The sequence below is a fragment of the Urtica dioica genome, chromosome 1 (genome assembly GCF_054948205.1).
Source record: "Urtica dioica subsp. dioica isolate 48M chromosome 1, U.dioica_male_clone48M_v1_H2, whole genome shotgun sequence".
In the NCBI taxonomy this organism is placed as follows: Eukaryota; Viridiplantae; Streptophyta; class Magnoliopsida; order Rosales; family Urticaceae; genus Urtica; species Urtica dioica.
In genome coordinates this window covers 15,876,451-15,899,440 of record NC_142756.1, presented here as the reverse complement: position 1 = coordinate 15,899,440, position 22,990 = coordinate 15,876,451, and the positions used below count along the sequence as shown (strand labels likewise).

Sequence of the window (22,990 nt, the reverse complement as noted above, 5' to 3'; positions counted from 1 at the left end):
GTGAGTGAAACTGAAACCCATAATGAAAAGACAGAAATAAAAAGAAGAAATTAGCAATGTAAAAAAAAAATGCAAATTGTCAATAAAGTAGCATATATGGCTACAAACAAATGATACTCAAATTTTAAAGCTAAAACCTAGAGTCTTAATATCATAATGTTGAACGAGAATAATTAATTATAGTGGGAACTCACTATTTTCGCTTTATAGTTTATACTTTAATGAGTTTTTATATATAAATATACAATGAGACAAAATATCGTAAGTGCCCACTAAGTTATAATATATATATATATATATATATATATATATATATATATATACATATAATTATCAACTGCAATATCATTCAGAAATTGGAAAGGAGAACAAAACCATGGCAACTTTTTTTTTTTTTTTTTTTTAATTTTTTTTTTTAATTTTTTTTTAGAAAGGGGTTTATAAAGAAACGGTGCTGTTCACATTGCATGTTTCTTTCTAGTCCCCCACAGTAAGGACCAAAGTTATCTTCTTTTTTTGGGCTACTCGAATATGCAATCTAACAAAGACTACCCACGTCTCACTTGGATTCTGCTTGAATTATCAATTTCGTCCTTGGTGAAAATGAGATCTATCTCCATTGCCATTAAATTTACTTCACTTTGTTTTATTATTTATTGGATAATTAAGCTAAATGGCCTCCCGAAAATAAGCAATTTATTTTTAGTCCACATTTAGTTAATTAATGGTAAATAGTCATTGGGATTTATTTACAGTCAAAATGAGACAAGATTGCCCTTTGTTATTCCCGTCCATTTTGTGATCACGGTTATTAAATGTCATCGGCTCAAATATTTGGTCATTAATGATGGCGAAAATTGAGGAAAGTCATTATAACCGTATTCATTCACACGCTATTTACTGCTCTTCAGGAAAAAAAAAAAGAGGATTTGGCCGCCATCAATGGCCGAGCCCGAGCATCCCCCTCCTCTCTCTCATCGTCATCGTCTCCTTCATGTCCTTCTCCTATCTTCTTTTTCATTCCTTGCGCGCCATCAATGGCCGAGACCGAGCACCACCCGCGCGTGTTCCAGCCGAGAAAACGAGGACAGCCACGAGCCGCCGAGGATGCCGGACCGAGAGGAGACACCGGGAAATGACGTAGAGAGCACCGGAGAGTTGATTTCACAGCCATAAATGGTTCTGGCCGTGCGTACGTGTGAAATGATTCTCCCCGCCTCCAAGCTCCGCGAGAGGCAGCACCTCCTTCAGGCCGCCGCCACCACTAATAATCACGACCACCACCACGTCACCACCGCCATCAAAGCGTCACTTCGTCCTCCTCTCCGCGATCTGCGTCCAAGGTCCCGATCTGCGACACCGCGAAGAACAGTTTTTTTTTTTCCATAGAAAACATATTTACAGTATATTCGTGTAAATAAGAAGCATATTTACAGTATATTCATTGTAAATACAAAACATATTTACAGTATATTCATTGTAAATAAGAAGCATATTTACAGTATATTCGTGTAAATAAAAACTGGAAAAAATTCTGTAAAAATTTTGGACGTTCTAAAATATTTTGGCGGCCAACTGAGATCATGAATATCGTAATTGTAATATTTGAATTGTTTTCCAGAATAAAGTCAATAAATGAAGAATATTTTGCAGATTGAATATTATATTTTGCCACAAAAATAGAAATTGATTGCCTAAGGTCAACCGGTACCTATAACTACTTTCCTAATCGGTTTCCTTAAAATTTTTTTTTTAAAAAAACTGCCTTATTTATTTAATTCGAAATTTGAAAAAAAAGTGCCTAATTAATTCAATATGCCGAATTAAATAAGGGCAAAAATGTAAACCTAATTTATTTAATAAGCTGCCACTTAAGCAATATAGCTATTTACAGAAAATTAATGAAAAATTGGCTAAAAATAAATTGCTACACATTCTGTGGCTTAAACAGCCAATTATTTGTTATTTATATGCACTTGGGGGGTGTAGAATCTTCATCCACTTATTAAACGTTGAAGAAAAAAATACTAATAGAAAAGTCAAAGCAGAAATGACCCTTATTCGTCATCGTCGCCACCAAGTAAAAAAAAAATATAAAAACCCAATTCGAATTTTTCCTCTTAGTTTAATCCGGGTCAAAAAAGAAGAAGTAAATAGTAATAAACATTAATGTATGGTATAAGTTGTCAATTTCATAATAAAAATGGCAATATATGGGCATCTTCGGGGATACAACCCAAATCGACATCATAATAAGGCAAAGCCAAGTAGAAAAAAAGAAATGGGACATTTCATAAGCGGAATATTAAATTGTGTATATATTCTTGCTCATCGGTCAAACCTGCAAGGAAGTGATAGCCTCCAAGGTGGGCCCAACACCTGATAATGAGGAAGGAAGGAAGGATGGTTAACCATGGGTTCGGTGGGCCTAATTTACTTGGGCCCACTATGACGAAACCCTCTACTTAGTGTTACATTCTCGATTTTCACTCTTTATTATTTGTCCCTTTTCCCTTTTTTATAAGCAAATGGGTGGTAAATAATTGGCATCCCCTATTCCCCTTCACTTCACAACCACTTGATCCTAAATTATTGGTCCAACTTTTTTCTATTTGAAACCCCCTCTATAAATAGCGCAACACCGAGCTGCCAATTCTTCATTAACAAAATCTGATCTTTGCTTAAGAGAGAGACAACAAAGTCAAAAGAGTAAGTGTAAGAGAGAAAAGAGAAATAATAGAGAGAGATGGAAAACTTCCCTATAATCAGCTTGGAGAAGATCAACGGTGAGGAGAGATGCACCGTGATGGACCAAATCAAGGATGCTTGTGAGAATTGGGGTTTCTTTGAGGTAACTAATCCATCATTTTTATGCAAACCATATTATCTGTACACATAATTAAATGTAACAAGTTTTATCGTTATATATGATTACTATATAGTTGGTGAACCATGGGATACCGATAGAGGTGTTGGACAAAGTGGAGAGGATGACAAAAGAGCACTACAAGAAGTGCATGGAAGAGAGGTTCAAAGAGCTTGTTGCAAGCAAAGGCCTTGACGCTGTCCAAGCTGAAGTCAACGACATTGATTGGGAGTCAACCTTCTTTTTGCGTCACCTTCCTCACTCCAACATTTCTGAGATCCCAGATCTTGATGACCAATACAGGTGTGTAAGTGTAACATATTCACATATATCAATCATATATGAAATCTCATAATAATAATATTATGATACGATATATATGTAGGGATGTTATGAGGGATTTTGCAAAGAGGTTGGAGAAGCTGGCAGAGGAGCTACTAGACCTCTTGTGTGAGAATCTTGGGCTCGAGAAAGGCTACCTCAAGAAGGCCTTTTATGGGCCAAAAGGCTCGCCCACCTTCGGGACCAAAGTGAGCAACTACCCGCCGTGCCCCAAGCCCGATCTCATAAAGGGCCTCCGGGCCCACACCGACGCCGGAGGCATAATCCTCCTCTTCCAAGACGACAAGGTCTCCGGTCTTCAGCTCCTCAAGGACGGCCAATGGGTCGACGTCCCACCCGTTCGTCACTCTATCGTCGTCAACATCGGTGATCAACTCGAGGTATACTATTACTATTGTTACTACTACTATAACTAAGAGTAATTTTTTAAGATAACTTTTTCTTATTTATTATTGAATCTAGATCATATGAATTCTTTTAATTTGTGTTTCTGTCTAATGTCGCTCCAATTAAATTTTTATACGTCAATGCGGTGACATGTCATATTTTTATTGAATGGAAGGGACATAAATAATAATTGTAAGAAGACAAAAAGAGGACAAAGGGATCTGAGTATTTTTCATATTATTGGTGATTTTGAAAACTCAAAAGAGATGTGATGTGTATCAAATTATGTTGTGTTTTATTTATCATTTTGACAATTCAAATGGTAAATTATTTGTTTCCCTAAAATGGCATTGTTTGTGATATACAGGTGATCACCAATGGGAAGTACAAGAGTGTGCTTCATAGGGTGATAGCCCAAACAGATGGGACAAGGATGTCATTAGCCTCATTCTACAACCCGGGCAGCGAAGCCGTGATCTACCCGGCGCCGAGCCTCATAGAGAAAGAGGCCGAAGAGAAGAACCAAGTTTACCCAAAATTTGTGTTCGAGGACTATATGAAGCTCTATGCCGGCCTTAAATTTCAAGCCAAAGAGCCAAGATTTGAGGCCATGAAAGCTGTTGAAGCCAATCTCACTTTGGATCCTATTGCCACTGCCTAATCAACGTTAATAAAATAAAAATTAAAAAACTATAAATATATAATCAATCATTAGTTAATTATAAGAGCTTTGTGGGTTTTTGGCGTTATTATTTTTCAGCTTGTACGTGTGCGACAAAAGTGTTTTTTAAGCTATGTTTCCTTGTTTGATCATTATAAATGGTTGTGAAAGAGAACCACCGTATAGTTAGTTAACTATATAGTTGTGGGAATCAATTTATTATTTGTAAAGAAGAAGCTACCAAGCCAAATTATGTGTATGTTCCCTCAATGATATTTATGTATTTTATGTATAATTATGTTCATGTTTATTATAATATTATTATTCCAAGACAGTTTTTTCTATTTAATTGGTTTTTGTTATTGTGGAAGTGGGGGATCTCAAAAAAGCAATATGGGTTGTTCCCCAAAGTAACGAATTAATAAAACATTAAGTACGTAAAAGTCTCATCATTTAACTTATAAAAATATCTTACTATCCAGCTGATCAACCTCTGCTTGGGATTCTCATCTCTCAAAAAAATATTTATTTTGTTGAACGATACTGTACATTCACGTAGTAGTCATTTGAGACAAAGAATAAGAAATTTACAGATTTTACTTTTATTAATAATTTGTTTTTTCTTCTAAAAAGTGACAATACCTGTTGCCACGCTGATCATATTGTTACCAGATTCTCTTACAACTTTCTTAATTAATTACTAAAGTGCTGAACAGGAGGGAAGAAATACAAACTTAATAATAAATAGATTCTTATCAGATAAGCCTTTTTTTTTATAAAAATATATTAAAGCCCAAAAAGTTTTATTTTTTTAGGAGATCTGTGAATTGGAACTTGGGCTCGATATGTGGTGTCGGTAGATAGTTAACATGGCAGCTAGTTTGTAAGTTGTAACTGGCCAGTCTTCTTCGTTGTTTTTTTTTTCATTATCAGAAGATGTACAGTTATATAACCTATGTAAATAATAACAGCAATAATAATATTAAAAGTATAAAACAGGAAGAACGAGCAATAGAGTACAGCTGCCAAGAAGTAACCCTTGGCGCTTAAGAGAAGACATTATTGTTGGAGAGGCCAAATCCAAATTAGTTGCAAGAAAAAGAAATAACATTACGAATAGTATTAATTTTTACCACCGATAATACGATACAAATGTCTCTTGGTCATATGTATTTGAGTGTATATCCCTTTGTTATTCACCTCGTTTTATGGTTTTCACTGCATTTTTTTCCCCTTTCTTGACATTAACTCTTATGAATTACTTTGAAAACTTGGTTTATATAGCTATTGACGGAACGAGACCCCTACTTTAGGGGGGTTAATGTAAAGTATCTTTATAAGGGGAGCTATAATATAATTTTTAGCTTATACTAGTATATTTTTATATGTAAAAAAAGTATGTATACATGGTAAAATAAAATGAGGGGACTTAACTAGCTCTATCAGTGCATAGTCATTTTTTTAGACAGAATATCAAGTGTGTATAACCTATGTGACCTTATTTTTAGGATAATATGATATATTTAAATGTGATTTTATAAATATAAATATATGTACTCAATTGGTTGGAAAAAAAACTGGATTTGTATACAAAACCGCACTAGAAATTCTATAAAAGAAAAAAAAATTCTAACCAATCTGTCTAACTCATAAGGTTTAAGGACCTAACTTACGACTATGAGTATATGAATCTTCAATTCTCCTTTTACCAGAGGAGAAGAGGAAAACAAATAGTATGCTTGTGCTTTGTATGAAGGAAAATAAAATGTAAATTATAAATAGTCGACAGAACAATGGGAATACCACTGCAGAAACGTAGTAGAAAATAACAGACTAGATTTTATTATCAAACCACACTTGAAAATTGGCAAAAGTTGGGCTAAAAAAGTCGCAAGAGTGCCAAATTAATTCATAAAGTTCAAGGACTACTAGTGAAAAATATGAAAAACTAATATGTTAAATCCATAAAATTTAAAGATCACATGTCCAAATAAACCTAATTTATGACTGTATGACCTGCATGTATTCTAAATACAGCAATCTACAGTCGTGTCCGTCGATGATGTTTTCTGATCCAACCTCTTTTCATACGGCAACTTGAGTTTGACTTTTATTTTCTAATTAAAAATCTATATTATCGTATTTAGATAGGATTATCTAATTTTTTGCACACGTTATTATACGAGTTACGTTAAAATTAATATCACTTTTATTTTAAGTCAAGCAAACAATTTTTTTATTTGGTATCCACGTAATTGAGATTGCTACAATTGCTTTTATATGTAATTTTTTTTAGAAAATTTGGAGTTGGTACATGCATGCATGAACCGCTTTCATTTCAACGCACGCAAGTGCTTAGCATGCCTTATTCTACATTTATTTATTTTTGGTCATGTTCATCTGTCTTTAGTTAGGGCACGAAATCAACGGTATTTTTTTTTTTCCTCTTATTATGAGGAGATTTACTTATTATTACGGTTGAGTGGTAGTTTCCTTTTGAAGATAAAGAAGAAAAGGAGAACAGAAAAATGATTATGATAAACGAGTTAATTAATGTTGTACGTAAATCACTACCATGCATATGGGATAGCACATGCATGTTCATTTTAACCTATTTACCAGGACATCAAGATTTGACTTAACTAACGTATAGTGAAATAATTAAAATATATCACACTATTGTTAGGTGTTTACGTCATGATATATTGTCATTTACCAAAATGGCAAGGCGAAAATTATGGGAATAATATATACTACCTAGACAAACATATACACATCGTCACTTACGTGGTAACGTGGGCTATATATATTATGTAAACCTTACATTTGTATATATTAATTTTTCATTTATTTATCGCTAAACAATTCTACTCATTTCCAATAGCAGCCTCGTAATTCTCAAGTCTTTAATCTAACTTTATTTTAGGTATATATTTTATAGGCTGCTTTTGAATATTAAAAAAAGAATAAGCTAAGTTGGGAAATTTTATAGATAAATATATAATACTACGGCTTAACTATTATATTGCCCAGAAATATAGTTGACATAAAATTAGAGGATCTACGTATGAAAAAGAAACTTTTCCATAAATAAAAATATTGGGCTATATGGCCGACATACATTCCCTATTCATATATAAAGACATTTTGAACAGAGGCAACAAAGAGAGGCAATGTGTCCAATTGTCTTTGATATAAGCGCTCCCAAGTGACTTGATAAAACGGGTAGGAAAAAAAAATTAACAATTCTATCTTTACATACTTTCCCAAGTGACTTGATAAAACGGGTAGGAAAAAAAAAATTAACAATTCTATCTTTACATACTTTATTCACTTTTGTATCGCGCAGTAAATTATTTAAATATATATATATATATTCATTATGTCACTAGAACAATAAAACCAATGTCCCACTCTAAGCCATTTTCTTCATCTTTTACTTTCTATCTTAAAGATTTGCATATGGTTGGACAACAACATGAACATTAACGTTGTGCTTTTGTGACATGCAAGCTTCCAAAAACTTCCACATAAGCATTCAACTATGGAGAGGGTTAGTGGAGTAAAAAATTATAATAGCTACGAAAAAGAAATATATTGTACAGTCACATTTGTATCTAGCTTGAGCTTTTTTATTTGTCTTTGCCTTCTTCTTCTTTTTTTTTTTTTTTTTTTTTTTTTTTTTTTTTATCATATCTATCGTCACATATCTAATATAGATTGGCACTAAAATATTAAGGACAACATAGATAAACAACATAATAAAACATTATAATTATAATTGAGTGATAGTAAGAGTAGTGCTTTAATTTTGTCGGTTCCTTAACACACCACCCCACTTTAATTAGGAATTGAAATTTTCAACCATAACCTAATATTATTGGTTTCTTCTATTTGCTTTTAGTCTAATCAAATTAGACCCCCGGTTTTGATGATAAAAGGTTCTATAGAGAAAAGTAGTCGTAAATCATGCATCTTATGTTTTTTCTTTCGAAGAGGAAAACGAAGAACAAGGCATGCATTGAAACTTTCTGATTGTTGTTATTTTAGTGTTGGCTGTTTTTGTTATGTCAAAACTGTCGTTGTTAGAAACATCTTTTAAAACGTTTTCTGTCTACTTTACATGTCAGAGCTATGACATGGTTATTTGCTGACAATCCTTTCATCTGTTTATTCCGCGTTTTTTCGATCATCAAATGAGAGTTCTACATGTGCATTGGGAAACCATAGCCGAGGACACTATGCGTGTTGTTGTGTAGTTTATTCAGGTTATTCCAAACACATATTGTCTTAGACGTTTTGAAACACTGTGATAGTGTGAGTGAAAAGTGAGGGGAGCTCTAACTTAGGAGGAACCTAAGTTAGAAATTACTAGGGTAGTTTGAAGTTGAGGAGACCTGTAAGGTGATCATCCATGGCCGTCTGAAGTTGTACTTACTCTACAGTCTAGTGAAGTTTCACTTTCCATTGGGAGTATCATCACCTTAAAAGTAGACATAGTAGGTCGAACTGGGTTACCATCTTTTGTGTTCATTTACTTTCAGTTTATATTATCATGCTAATCGGCTAAACTGATAAGGTGTTACTTAAATTGTTAAAATCTCCGTAAAGACATCACCTAAACAATATATCTACTTTTGAATTGTTATTAGAGCGGGCACCTTGCATCTCCAAGGTGTTACTCCTGGTATTTTGTTTACTGTTTTTATGGTATGGATGTTTTCAAGGAAGGTGGTTCAGTAAGTCAAGCCCATCTTCTCGATGGTCTGAATTGTGCTTATTGGAAACCTCAGATGAGGGCCTTCATCAAGTCTATTGACCATAAGACTTAGAAGGCTGTTGTGAATGGTTGGAGTCTTCCGACCAAGCTTCTTGAAGATGAGGTCACTTCAGTGTTTAAGACTGAAATAGAATGGACTACTGCTGAGGATGAAGCTGCTCTTGCTAACTCGAAGGCTCTAAACGCTATCTATATTGGAGTGATAAGAACGTCTTTAGACTCATCAACACATGTTTGAGTCCGTGAGTTCCAAAGAAGATTGGAAGATTCTAGAAACCTTCTACGAAGCGACGGATAAAGTGAAGAATTCGCATCTCCAACTGGCTACCACAAAGTTTGAAAATATGAAGATGATGAAAGAAGAGACTATCGGTTAATTCTATGTTCGAGTGAGAGATCTTTTGAATGAATCTCACTCTCTTTGTGATCCTATGTATGATTCCAAGCTCGTGAAGAAGATCCTACATTTACTTCCTAAGAGATTCGAGATCAAGGTCACCACCATTGATGAGGTTCATGATACCTCAAAGATGAATATAGATTAATTGATTGGATCTCTTCTTACTTATGAGATGTCTCTTGAAGATCAACCAGAGAAGAAATCTAAGGGGATATCGTTCAAAGCTGCCAACTCAGAGCATCTCACTTAGAAGTTTGATGGTCGATCCAGTGAGTCATGTGAAAAATCTATAGCCATGATGACCAAGAATTTTGGAAAAGTCTTTTAGGAGGTTTGAGAAGCATCTCAACAATAGTAATGATCCCTCTTCAGGTCCATTCAACATGGACAAACCTTCTCAGACTTACAAACCTGGGAACAACTTCAAAAACGGGAGAGAAGATTGTGGGTATGCTCAGCAGAACAAAGGGAATGGCATTCAATGTAGAGAATGTGAGTGGTTTGGTCATATTCAAGTTTAGTGTCCTAACTATCAAAAGAGACATCAGAAGAACTTCAACTACACTCTTAGTGATGAGGTAGTGATTTTGACAGTGGTGAAGATCATAATGAAGTAAATAACTTTGTTGCCTTTACTTCCCAGACTTCTGAATCACCTGATCATGTCTCGAGAAGAAGGGTGTTGTGTCTAAATTCTCACAAGTCAGTCCATCGAGTGTCTCTCTCCTGGCTTCCCCTGATGAAGAAAAACCGAGTGATAAGTGCTACTTGAAACTTAAAAGACTGTCTTTGTTAAGTGGGCAGATTAATCGAATGGATTTCTAAAGCATAAGAAGAGAATTGAAGAGCTTGAAGCTATGGAGGTCAGCTGGCTGAAGACTATTGCTAAATTGAAGAAGGACTCTCTTGATTCTCTAGAAGAAAAGGTTGAGTCCCTCCTTATTGAGAAGACAGACCTCTTAGAGGTGAATTCCGAGTTCAAGAAGCAAATTGTGAAGCTATCATGTGATCTCTCAGCCATGACAAAGTCTGTCCAAATGCTCAACTCAAGAATATCCAACTTTAATGACATTATGAAGATGGGATTGTTGGTGAATCAAGCGCGTATCAGACACGAACAATCGTTCTGATACGACTCGTTGGAGATGATTCTCCCATATAACCATATTAATGCGGAAAAATAATTAATTACGCTGATCATAAGCTAATTAAATTATGGTTATAATTAACAAGATCTAGTTATGTTTAATTAATTTAATTCACGAGAGCATATTTATCAAGCAACCGATTTGAGCGAAAAACGAATACTTACATTGATTTTCGGTTCAGCTACAGAACGCTCATAAACCAATCGCGTACTCCTTGCGTCGTCTTGATGAAGGACTCGAGGATGGCACCTTAGTCTTTCGAAACGTAATCTCCGAGACGAAAAAGAAGGGTGAGTGGGCACAGTCTTTATCTCACTAGGTGAGAAACGTGGTGTTTCAAATCTCGCTCTTATTTTACTAAGAATGGAAACGAATTTCCGAGGGAGAGAGGCAGAAAATTTCGCACGACCAAGAGGGAGAGCCACAAAATTTTCCACAAATTAAATCCTTAATTTTTGCCTTCTCATGAACCCCTATTTATAGTAGTAAAAGAAGATATTCATGGAACCTTCCAGAATATATTATTTCTTTTTATTCTGTTCACACTAGAGGATTTAATCTAGGCCCTTGGATCTCAACAAGTGAATCCTACTTTTTCTCTCATCCATCAGATCAATATCTATGGGATATTATTATCTATTTAAATAGAGAATATTTTATTTAGTGAGATAATAAAGGAGAATATATTATTTCCCTTTAAATATATTCTCATATATTCTCCTAAATACTTTTCTTTAAATATGGAGAGAATAAAAGACAATATCTTATATTATTCTTTCTCCTCTATTTAAACAACTAAAGAGAAAATATTGGTAAATACCAATTTGAAATTTTCGAACTTGATGGCACACGGCCAAGGTGATTTGCGCAATCCCTAGTGCCAAAAACCTAATTCGACTTTTCCATGTGTGCAAGGCCCAATTGCTTAAAACCCAATTAATCATTTATTTACTTGGTCCAACAATAAACAAATAATTAATAATTGTTTATTTACTTGATCAAATAATAAATAAACAATTCTACCATAAATATTTATTTAATTATGCGAATACCCATTTTCCAATTTTAATGTTGTCAATCACAATTACAGCAAGTGAGATTAATAATGATAAACATTATTATACTAAAGTTCTTATCCGCCTTTATCAGAGCCGAATCGGGGACTATGGACCTAGTAATAGAAGCTTAACAAATCTGATGAAAAAGACGAAATAGTCATTTCTCTTTTTCCATTGATTCGTCTAATCTTGGTCAAATACTCCACTTTGTAAGCCAAGACTGAACTCTCCTTTAATACTAGAATTATATTTACTCATCGTGACGAGTGTCCACTGATATAGTCAGTTCGTGATCAAGATCCTCCAGGTTCAACCCCTGTCAAGAAAAGTCAATTTTTCCGTTATACTTCTCTTGATACATATCAGCCCTAAGCATTGTTGCTTCCCCAGCGAAAGATTCTTTCGAACGTTACTTACTTCAAAAGTGCTAGCAATCTATCGGTTCTGGAATCAACCCTTAGGTGAGTGAACATTAACCTTCTTTCAGGAAGGCTGGATTCCGTATCTGTAAATCACTTCCCACTCGAATCATGCTCTGAGAGACTCTCAAGACATAAGCTATGATTAGCGTGGATAGCCTTTTAGCGAATGAGTCAAAGAGCTCAGCAACATGACTCAGTGTCCATGATCACTTTAGGATTCAGATCAAGTCTCACTGTGACCATCATAGCGGCCTCGGTTAGTGTGTCGTAACGGTCCTTAAACGACACATCTACAACCAAGACCTGTCCAAGTCGTACACTTACCACAAGTGTAGAATGCTCCCACATAGTGATCAGCATTCACCTATGTGTTCCACATATATGACTTTAGATATAGCTTTCCAAGCGTATATCAGTCATCGACCTCGTTTTAGCTCACCGCCCAAACTCAGGTGCCCAGCACGTGACTCAGTTTAATATGGAGGCTATGGAAGATAGTTGTTATTGATTCTAATTGTTTAGAAATCAACCCACTAATCATATAATGCTAATAAAGTAATCTTATTATCGAATTTAGTAATCATTTGTTCATTATCTTCAAGTGGGCAATATTCCCAACAGGGACAGCCCTCTTCGAGTCACAGAGATCTTGGATATCAGTCATTTTCAAACTCTTCTCATAAAACAGTGTTTGTTTCTCCTTCCAAAACCAGTGACTTGATGTCTCCATCTATGTCTTTACCAAGCAAAAAAAAATCAGGAAATGGAGTCACTCCTTCTATTCTAAAAGGGACTGGAGATGTCACTTTTGTGGGAAATTGGGTAATATTCGTTCTTTCTTCTACACTCTCTATGGCATGCATTTAGAAAGAAAGCCAAAAGATGTAGGATGGAGAAATCAAACCTCGTTTTCTCAAAGGAGGTTTCCCGAATGAAGATTGATCTGAGGAAGAAGACCATCAATAAACTTCATATGGTGGTTAATAGGGAGTGTAGAATATCACAGAGCTATGGTGGCTTATACCTCTCTAAAAGCCACATCTAGAGAGGATTGATACTTTGATAGTGGATGCTCATGTTATATGACTAGTGAAGAGTCCTACATGGACAATGTGAAGTCCTGTGCAAAAAGACATCACACGTTTGGTGGCGGAACAACAAGTATCGTTATTGAAAAAGGGAAATTGAATGCCTATGGTCTGTCGATTTTTGACGACATTCTTTTGGTAGAAGGTCTAAAAGTTAATCTAGTTAGCATTAATCAACTATGTGATGGAGACATGACTGTGACTTTTACTAAAAATGACCGCTCGGTGATCCGCAAAGATGTATCTATCTTCATGAAGAGATTAAGGTCTCCAAATAATTGCTATCTCTTGAATTCTCCCTCTATCATTCCTTTTACTTTTTTCTAGTAAGCAAAGAAGATGTTACAGACTTGTGGCACATGAGGCTTGGTCATCTAAATCTGAGATGTTTGGCTAAGATCGTCATTAAGGAGGCAGTTCATGGGCTTCCTACTTTGAAGATAAAGGAAAGAAAATGTCAAGTTGGAAAATAGACCAGAGCTTCTCACAGGAGTGTAGATCACCTCACTACCAACAGAGTCCTTGAGCTTCTTCATATAGACCTAGTGGGGCCTATGCAAGTGGAGAGCTTAGGAGGAAAGAAGTATATCCTTATGTGTGTTGATGATTTCTCCAAGTACACATGGGTTGAATTCTTGAGAGAAAAATCTGATGCCTTTCATGCATTCCATTCCTTGTGTCTCAAACTCCAACGTGAAAAAAGAATCCTCCATAGGAAGGATAGTGCGCATAAAGATTGATCATGGCAGCGGATTTTAGAACAACGTGTTCATGAGTTCTGCAACTCAGAAGAAATTGCTCATGAGTTCTCTACTCCTATAACTTCTTAGTAGAATTGTATCGTCGAGAGAAAGAACATGAGCATTCAAGAGATGGCGCGCATCTTGCTTCATTGCCAAGAAGATCTCCTACAAGTTCTGAGCTGAGGTTGTGAACATAGCCTGCTATATCCATAATTGGGTCTCTATTCCCCCGGATCGTCTTCCACAAAGTATGAAATTTGGAGGGGGAAGAAGCCTGGTGTCAAATACTTTCATGTTTTTTTAGGTTACTCTACCAACAATCATGCTTTTAGAGTCTTCAAAAAGCGGACCAATGTGGTTATGTAGTCCATCAAGGTGATTGATGATGAAGAAAATGGTATGTCAACCAGAGATGAAGATGAAGGTGTTACTTCTAGTCCCCAGGCTAATGGTGCCCCACAAAATGTCTCTAACATCAGCAACAACATTAAGGTCAATTCAGATTCTAGTGAAAAAGATAATGTTGAGACTGCCCCTATTAAGAAGCCCTCTAGTAGAGTAAAGAAAAATCATTCATTGTACTTTATTATTGGAGATCACAATGAAGGTGTCAGACTCGCAAAAAAGATACGGTAAACTACTTGGAGATGATCGGAAATGTGTGCTTCACGTCCAAGATCGAGCCAAACAATGTTATCGAGGCTCTTGGTGATGAGTTCTGGATGACTGTTATGCAAGAGGAGTTGGTTCAGTTTGAGAGAAATGAGGTATGGAAGCTTATCCCTAGGCTCGAGTCAGTGAATGTAATTGGGACAACGTGGATCTATAAGAATAAGTCGGATGAATTTGGTCAGGTCACTCGCAATAAGGCCAGACTTGTAGCTCAAGGCTAGACTCAAGTCGAGGGAGTTGACTATGAAGAGACCTTTGCGCTTGTGGCAAGACTCGAAGCCATTTTACTTGCTGATAGGCATTTCCTGTTTGATGACGTTCAAACTGTTTCAGATGGATGTCAAAAGCGCCTTCTTGGACGGTTTCATCAATGAGTAACTCTATGTGGACAAACCTAAAGGATTTGTTGATCATAGATTCCCAAACCATGTTTACAAGCTGAACAAAGCCCTATATAGGTTTGAAATAAGCTCGTCATGCATGAACGTCTTGTTGATTATCTCACTCGGAATGGCTACACTCGAGGAGTGTCTAACAAAACTCTATTCATCAAAAAAATTAGGGGACAACTTGATGATTGCTCAGATCTAAGAGGCATGTCTCAAGTGATGGTAGAATAGTTTGTTCAACAAATGTAGTCTGAGTTTGAAATGCGCATGGCATGGGAACTTTCCTTTTTCTTGGGATTTCAAATCAAAATGATGGAAGATGGCATCTTTATCTCTCAGAGTAAATATGCTAAGAATATTGTGAAGAAATTTGGTCTAGAAAATGGAAAATCGAAGAAAACCCCCGATGGTACTCATGTGAAGATATGAAAAGATGAAGATTGAGGTAGTCTTCTATATCTCACATCTAGCAGATCTGATATTGCCTTCTCTGCAGGTATTTGTGCCACATATCAAGTCAACCCCAAGACTCGTCACTTGAGCTATGTATAGAGAATTATTAAGTACATTCATGGTAGTGCAGACTATAGAATTCTCTATTCTCAGGACACAAGTTCCTCGCTAGTAGGGTACTATGATGCTGAGTAGGCTGGTAACATTGATGACAGAAAAAGTACTTCTAGTGGATGTTTCTTTCTTGGCAACAATCTGATCTCCTGGTTCAGTAAGAAACATAACTATATGTCCTTATTAGTAAGAAACATTTATTGTTCCCAACTATTGTTTTATGAAATCAATGCTAAAGGATTATGGTATTCTTCAGGATGTCGTGACACCCTACTGTGACAACATGAGTGCCATCAGTATCGCCAAGAATCATGTTCAACATAGCAAGACCAAACACATAGATATTCGTCACCCCTTCATCAGAGACTTGGTAGAATACAAGGTCGTTGCTCTTGGAGCATGTGAGCATGGAGAAGCAGCTTGCGTATGTCTTCACCAAGGCTCTCTATGCTGCCCAATTTCAAATACTCAGAGCTGCTCTGGGTGATTGTTCTCTAGACTTGTAGCGATTAATGGGTCGATCAAAAATGAAGTGGGCCAAATTTTTTTATCAATGTAAGGCCCAATGGCTTCAGAAGCTGGGAGTTAATTTTTCAAACTTGGGTTCACACGTGTTCTGAAAGGGCCATCATTGCGATGGTTTATTGATGCTTACATATTCAGGTACTGACCTGACTATGACGGGATATACAGACTCCAATTTTCAGGCGGATAAGGATTCTAGGAAATCCACTTCAGGATCTGTGTTCATCCTAAATGGTGGATCTGTTGTTTGGAGGAGTATTAAGCAATCTTGCATTACTGACTCCACAGTGGAAGCTGAATATGTGGTTGCTTGTGAAGCATCCAAATAGGTTGTATGACTTAGAAAATGTTGTCACTGGTGCCCAAAGAAGAGTGTCTATTTATGTATATTTGATGTAATATAGTCTCACGAAGACTCTTGCTTGTAAATGCCAAATCATTAATAAAAGTTGAAACGTTCATTCATTCTTCCTTGTCTGTTTGAAGCTTTATGATAATCTATAGTCTTTAGTCCTTAAACAAACCTAACAACATATGAAGACACAAATGTAGATTTGCATGAACAAAATCTTCATGGTTTGCTTAAAACAATATATTCACAATCTAAGGATCAAAGGACTATTGATCTCAGTACGATTGTTAGGAGAATCTATGATGTCTGGTTATGGGACATTGGGAGTTTGAGACTCTATAGTTCTTCTAGGTATCTTCTGAAGGTACTGAATTGATCAGTGCACTTCTAGAGACAAGATAAGAACAAACCATTTAACCTATTATGTCTCGAAGTACTACGTATGTATTGCAGCATGCTTACCTAATCCTGAAATGAGACATGTCATTTCATAGCTTACGTATTCTCATTTGAGAAAGTCAGAGTTTGGATTCAGTATGTGATTCTGAACAGGACCTATTGGTGAAGTACTAAGCTATGAAGATGTCATGAATAACTTTGTGAAGATCTCATAGATATGGAATTCATGTACAAGATTGTTGAAATGCAATGTATATCACCTCTTGCTTTGTTCCTTGGAATGTGAATAAATGAACTGGCCAGTGTCCAAATTGAGTCATGACTCTTTTGGATGAATCAATGTGACTTGTTAGCTCATCGTCAATACATTGTTTCTAACTTATTCACAAGCGACGAAGGAGTTGAGGAAATAACAGCTAGAAGGGTAAAATGGTAATTTTGTAAATCCCGACTAGCTGATGATATTCATGAAGGGTAAACATAGATAATATTCAGTAGATCCACTCATCACAATTAAATTGAATTCTTGAGTAGAAAATAAATTCATTTGAACCGAGAGATTCTCAGTGTCAACTCTTTAGTGGAGACAATTGACATTAAACTAAACTTGGAAAAGGTTCGTGAACTTTTGAGTCTAAGTATGTTAGCTCAAGATTTGTTCATTTGGATCCATGAGGTCACTGTCACAAATCATATCGAGTAGGAATAGTTAAACTAGAAGCTAAGTTGAAACAAGTTCAATTGTTGAACTAGACGAATTTTACGAAAATTGTCTAAAGGGTAATTTTGTCCATAAGGACATAAGATTGTATAAATGTCAAAATAAGATTTTGGACATTATCATATGATGATAATGTAAATGACACGGCCAACATTGGTATTTGGGCGTTGAGGATTGAATTTTATTTTATGGAATTTTATGTGAAAATTTTACATGGGCTTTTCTTGTATTGTCATGAACAAATAAAGAAACATATAGAAGCTTGTTCTAGAGGCTCAAAACCGTGGCCATCTTTAAGGAAGAAAGGGAAATTATTTTGTGCATTGATGTATGAAGATACTTGCCAAAAGGAAAAGAGAAAACAAATTATTAGCATAAGGCTATATGATATGGACGGCCAAGCTAAGGAAAACGGGAAACTAATTTCCAAACTTGGTATTATGATAGGAATGAGAAATAAAGATTATGCTCATGAATATGTGATATTCAATAGAAAAGAGGAAACTACATCTTCAAGGCAATCCCTCCTCCTATAAATATCACACCTCATTCACAGTGTTGAATACCTAATTTTTTGAGATTGAGAGCTTCTCTCTCTAGACTTGGCCGACCCACACTCTCTCTCTCTCTCTCTTCTTCTTGCTCTTTTGTTTTGGCACCTAGGTCCTCATTAGACCTACCTTGTGTATTAACTTTTTGGCTTTAAGACTAGTTCTTGAGTCATTGTGTTTAATAGTGCCCACACACTAAATCTTTTCTAAACTCGAAGACTCTAGTAGTAGAAAATATCGTGGTTACTCGGATTCAAGAAGACACGAAGGAGACCAGCTAAGTGGGGAGACGAGCGATTCAATCTTTCCAAAGGCTTCTCAATGCTCAAGCTTCTAACGAGGTTGGTGACGAGTGAAAACTCATTATAGTTTTTTTTTATTTTAGACTACATGTTCATGCACTTTGTCTAGGTAGTAAAATCATTTTACATGTTTTAAAGAATTTTTATATTCCGCCGCTAACTAGAAGTGATAAATTATTCTTAATCCTAGATATATTCCAACAGGTAATTAGTGATTATTTATGTTAATTAAGTTAGTTGATTAGTTACTTTAGTAGTTATTTAGTTATATTAATTATGTACGTAAATAAATTTGTTAAGTAGTTATTTAGGTAATTATTTCACATGTAAATAATTTTTTTAATAAGTAGTTAATTTAATTAACTAGGTAATTTGTTAATTTTATTATCCATTTAAATATGTTTAGTTATTAAGTTGTTGGTTAGTTAAGAAGTTAAATATATTAGGTTTTAATTTGTTAATTTGAAAGTAATAAATTAGGCAATTTAGAATCAATTAAGTTTATATTCTAATTATAATTGTGAAATTAACTTGCTTAAATCGATTAATTTAAATTGTTATATTGATGTAACCGAGCCACTGGGGCTCGGTTTAGTATTTAGTTGTTCAGTAGGATAGTTCTGTCTCGTATATATATAATGAAATTGCTGGTTTTGGTTTGTCGATATTTTAGGGGAAACTCTCCCAAAATTCCGACAAAGTTTCTAATTACGTAGTTTAAAATCTCTTTTTCTTAATCGTTGCAATTTTCCGACATCAAACTTCAAAAATAATATCCGATCTGGCTCTCAATATTGCAGTATATCCACGAGCCCAGGTGGTGGAGATGATGACCCGCCGGAGACATCTCCGTCTGCAGTACGAGGTGTTACGACGTGTGCCAGTTCTCAAAGGGCGAGAAATGGAAAAAAGGTCATCATGATCTTCGATCGAGTTCTACGACAGTTTTATCCGACCATGAGGAAGGCCCAAGGTGAGAAGATCAAGATGTTGGAATTAAACATCCTTATAACCGTGCGGAAATTAAATAACTACGCTAACATGCTAATTATTTATAAGATTATAAAAAACAAGATCTAGATTTGTAGCTTTGAATAGAATAAACTAGAGAGCGATTCAAGCAACCGATTAAAAGACGAGTATTCAGATTACTTACATGTTTGGCAATATGCTACTGAATCCTTCAATCGAGTTCTTCAAGATCCTGTTCTAAGCTTTAATAACTTGATCTTCAAGCTTTTAATCTTTGGGAACAACGATAGGACTCTCGTCGTTTGGATCTCTATAGATGATACCGTAATCTTCTGAAACATAATCTCTGAATAGAATAAGAAGAACGTGTTATCTCACTCGTTATCTCACAACGACTCTAATTTAGAGATTCAGGTCGTCTCGTGTTTGTGGGAATGGAATCATGAAATTTCGAGGGGATGGAGAGCGAAAAGAATTCCTCCACACTGATGGTGTGTTGGGCGAATATTATCAATTTGCTTGTGTGTCTATTGTGTTCTCCTTGACCCCCTATTTCTAGTGGTAGAATTGAGATATTTTTGGAAATCAGTAGGGTTTCCTTATTCTCCTATACTCTTTCTTATTTTGTAGTTAAGTCTGAACCATTGGATCTTGACTACAAATCCTACTTTTTTTCTCTCATCCATCATATCTGAATCTAGGATATTATATTTTCTTATTTTTCTCATATATTTAAAGAATTTAAATATTTGAGAATAATGAGGATAATATCTTATTTCCTTATTTAATGGAGAGAATATCTCTACCATTATTATTCTCCTAGATATTAGGAATATACTCATGAGAGAGAATAAATGACAATATCTTATTTATTTATTTAATGGATAGAAAATATATCAACCATTATTATTCTCTCTCTTATTTATTTAGTTAACTGATTTCATTCACATAAATCTAGCAACTAATTAAAGAGAGAAGGTATTTTCTACCCATGTTAGGCGTCAACCTACTGTTACTGGGCCTAGAAATTTCGAATTTTACAGTGTGCACGAGGCCCAATTTAAAATTCAATTAATTATTTACTTGATCCAATAATAAATAATTAATTCCACAATAAATAGTTTAATTAAGAAAATAGACTAATTTATGAATGAATGTTGCGAATACCTTTTTACAGCTGTGAGATTGTAATAATAAATATTCATTATTACTAGAAAGTTCTTACCCATCTTTATCAGAGCCGGATCGAGAACTATGGACCTAGTAACAGAAGCTGTTATAAATCCGATTAAATAGACGAAACAGTCATTTCTCTGATTTAATCGATTCGTCAATCTTGGGATACTCCACAAAATAATCCAAGAATGCACTCTTCTTGGATAAAGGTACATGATCTCAATCCTCCGGGTTCAACTCGTATCGATAAAGGTCAATTATTCTAGTACACTACCCTTCTTGATACATATGAGTCCTAAGCATCGTTGCTTCCCCAGCGAAAAATATTTCGTACGGACTTACTACAAAAGTATACACAATCAATCGGTTCTAGAATCAATCCTTAGGTGAGTGAACTTTGACCTTCTTTCAGGAAGACTGGATTCTGTATCTTTGAATCACTTTCTACTCTGATCATATCCTGAATTCCCATGACATAAGTATTTTGGCATGATAGTAGCCATTAACAATGAGTCAAAGAACTTAGTAATATAACCTACAAGTCCGTGATCACTTCAGGATTCAGATTAAGTCTCACTATCACCATCATAGTGACCCTGGTTAGTGTATCGTAACAGTATATAAACGACACATCAACAACCAAAGTCTGTCCATGCCGTACACATACCAAAAGTGTAGAATACTCTCACCAAGTGGTCAACCTTTACTTTTGTTTCACATATATGACTTTAGATACAGCTATCTAAGCATGTATCAATCATCGATCACGTTTTAGGTCACAATCCGAACTTAGATGCCCCTCATATAATTCAATTTAATATGGAGGCTATGGATGATAGTTGTTATTGAATCTCTTTAGAAAACAACCCACTAATCATAAATTCTAATAAAGTAAACTTCTTATCGAATTCAGTAATCATTCATGTATATTTTATTACCTTCAATTAACACAAGAAATCGAGTGGATTGTCACGTTTGCCAACAATTTGGGTGGCATGGTACGAGAACACATCCTCCCGGAGGCACCATCGTGCAATGATGTTGCGTCACAACAACAAGCGGCGATTTTGTCTGGTATTTAAACAGAGTTCGACTTTATGTACAAAGACATGGAGAGTGGTGAGCTTCGTCTAGTGACTTGCCATCGTACTCTCATCGAGATGACAATCATTAGCAACGCGAAGAAGCGTCTCCATGATGGAAAGGCCAAGTATATCGCCGATATAGGATTAACTGTGACAGAGACCGAGCTTTGGCGCTGGCTAACAAGCCAAAGGCATTGACCTACTTCGAGTGGATTGTTGCGATGGACAGGATGGACACTGATGACTTCAAGTAACAATTATCGTACATTTTCTACAAAATAATATTGATATATGTCAGAAATTTGACTCAATGAATGTTTGTGCTCGCATTTTCGGATCCTATGCTCAATTTGATGCTTGGTTGATAAAAAAAACGTTTACAAGTTCTTATGCAAGTAAGTTTAGAATATGTTATGTATGACTTAATGGTACCAAATTGTAAAACTTTTTTTTTTTATCAAACACGTGTCAGATTGAGCATAGAAGATCCGAGATATGCAAGTGCAAACCTCTATTGGGTCAATTTTTATGACTTGAAACAATATTATTTTGCAGAAAAAGTCCGTACAGAAAGTCAATCAATTCAAGATGACCACCCAAAGTCGGCAAAGGACTATTTTATTCGCTGAGTATCGATGGAAGAAACGTAAGTTTTATTCAACTACAACTTATTCCAAGTTAATTAACAATATATATATATATATATATATATATATATATATATATATATATTAATTCATTATCTACATTCGTAGGTTGTCTAGTGGTCTAATGCTCATACCACTCATTGCGTGCGGCTAGTCACTTCTAAATTCTTCCCACCATTTCGCTTATATTGTTCGCGGGAGCCATTTCCGGCGCCAGATATTTGCGATTAGAAGCGACACTAGAAGCGACAAGCCGCTTCTAAAAGTGTCGCTTCTAAAAGGTCCATTAGAAGCGACTTTTTTTCGCTTCTAAATGCCTTTTTTGTAGTAGTGATTGTTGAAATTTTCATACGTAGTTAAATTGGTGATAATTTTGGCACGTCAATTGATCATTTTATCTTGAGAAAATAAGATTGAACAATTAAGATTCCGTCTAAATAATTTAAGGACCTTAGCCAAAAGGGCCAAGGTTGCCCATATTTGTGAAGTACATAATTGACTACTGGGAATCAGAGCATGTACTACATGACGTAAAATTCTGAGGCCATCGGAGAATTTGTCAAAAAACAAAAAGATGCCATCTGATAAAGAACAAAAAAAAATTGAATCTTTAACCACTTTGGGTCAATTACATTTTTGGTTAAACCACTTGCATGATGAAACATGACAAAAATGTAAATAGGGATTAAAGTCACAAGTGCGTAGGCAAGAGCACGAGAGAAGAAACCGAAGCCCCC

At 35.4% G+C, this 22,990-nt stretch overlaps 1 protein-coding gene across 1 annotated transcript; it reads left to right on the top strand.

Annotated features, from left to right (window-relative positions):
- Nucleotides 1-2,636: 2,636 nt before the first annotated feature.
- On the top strand, nt 2,637-4,586 carry EFE (ethylene-forming enzyme). Its single transcript, XM_089614229.1, has 4 exons — nt 2,637-2,851; nt 2,943-3,169; nt 3,252-3,588; nt 3,963-4,586. The coding sequence occupies exons 1-4, from the start codon at nt 2,747-2,749 to the stop codon at nt 4,254-4,256; spliced, it is 963 nt and encodes a 320-aa protein (XP_089470355.1). The 5' UTR covers nt 2,637-2,746; the 3' UTR covers nt 4,257-4,586.
- Nucleotides 4,587-22,990: the final 18,404 nt, after the last annotated feature.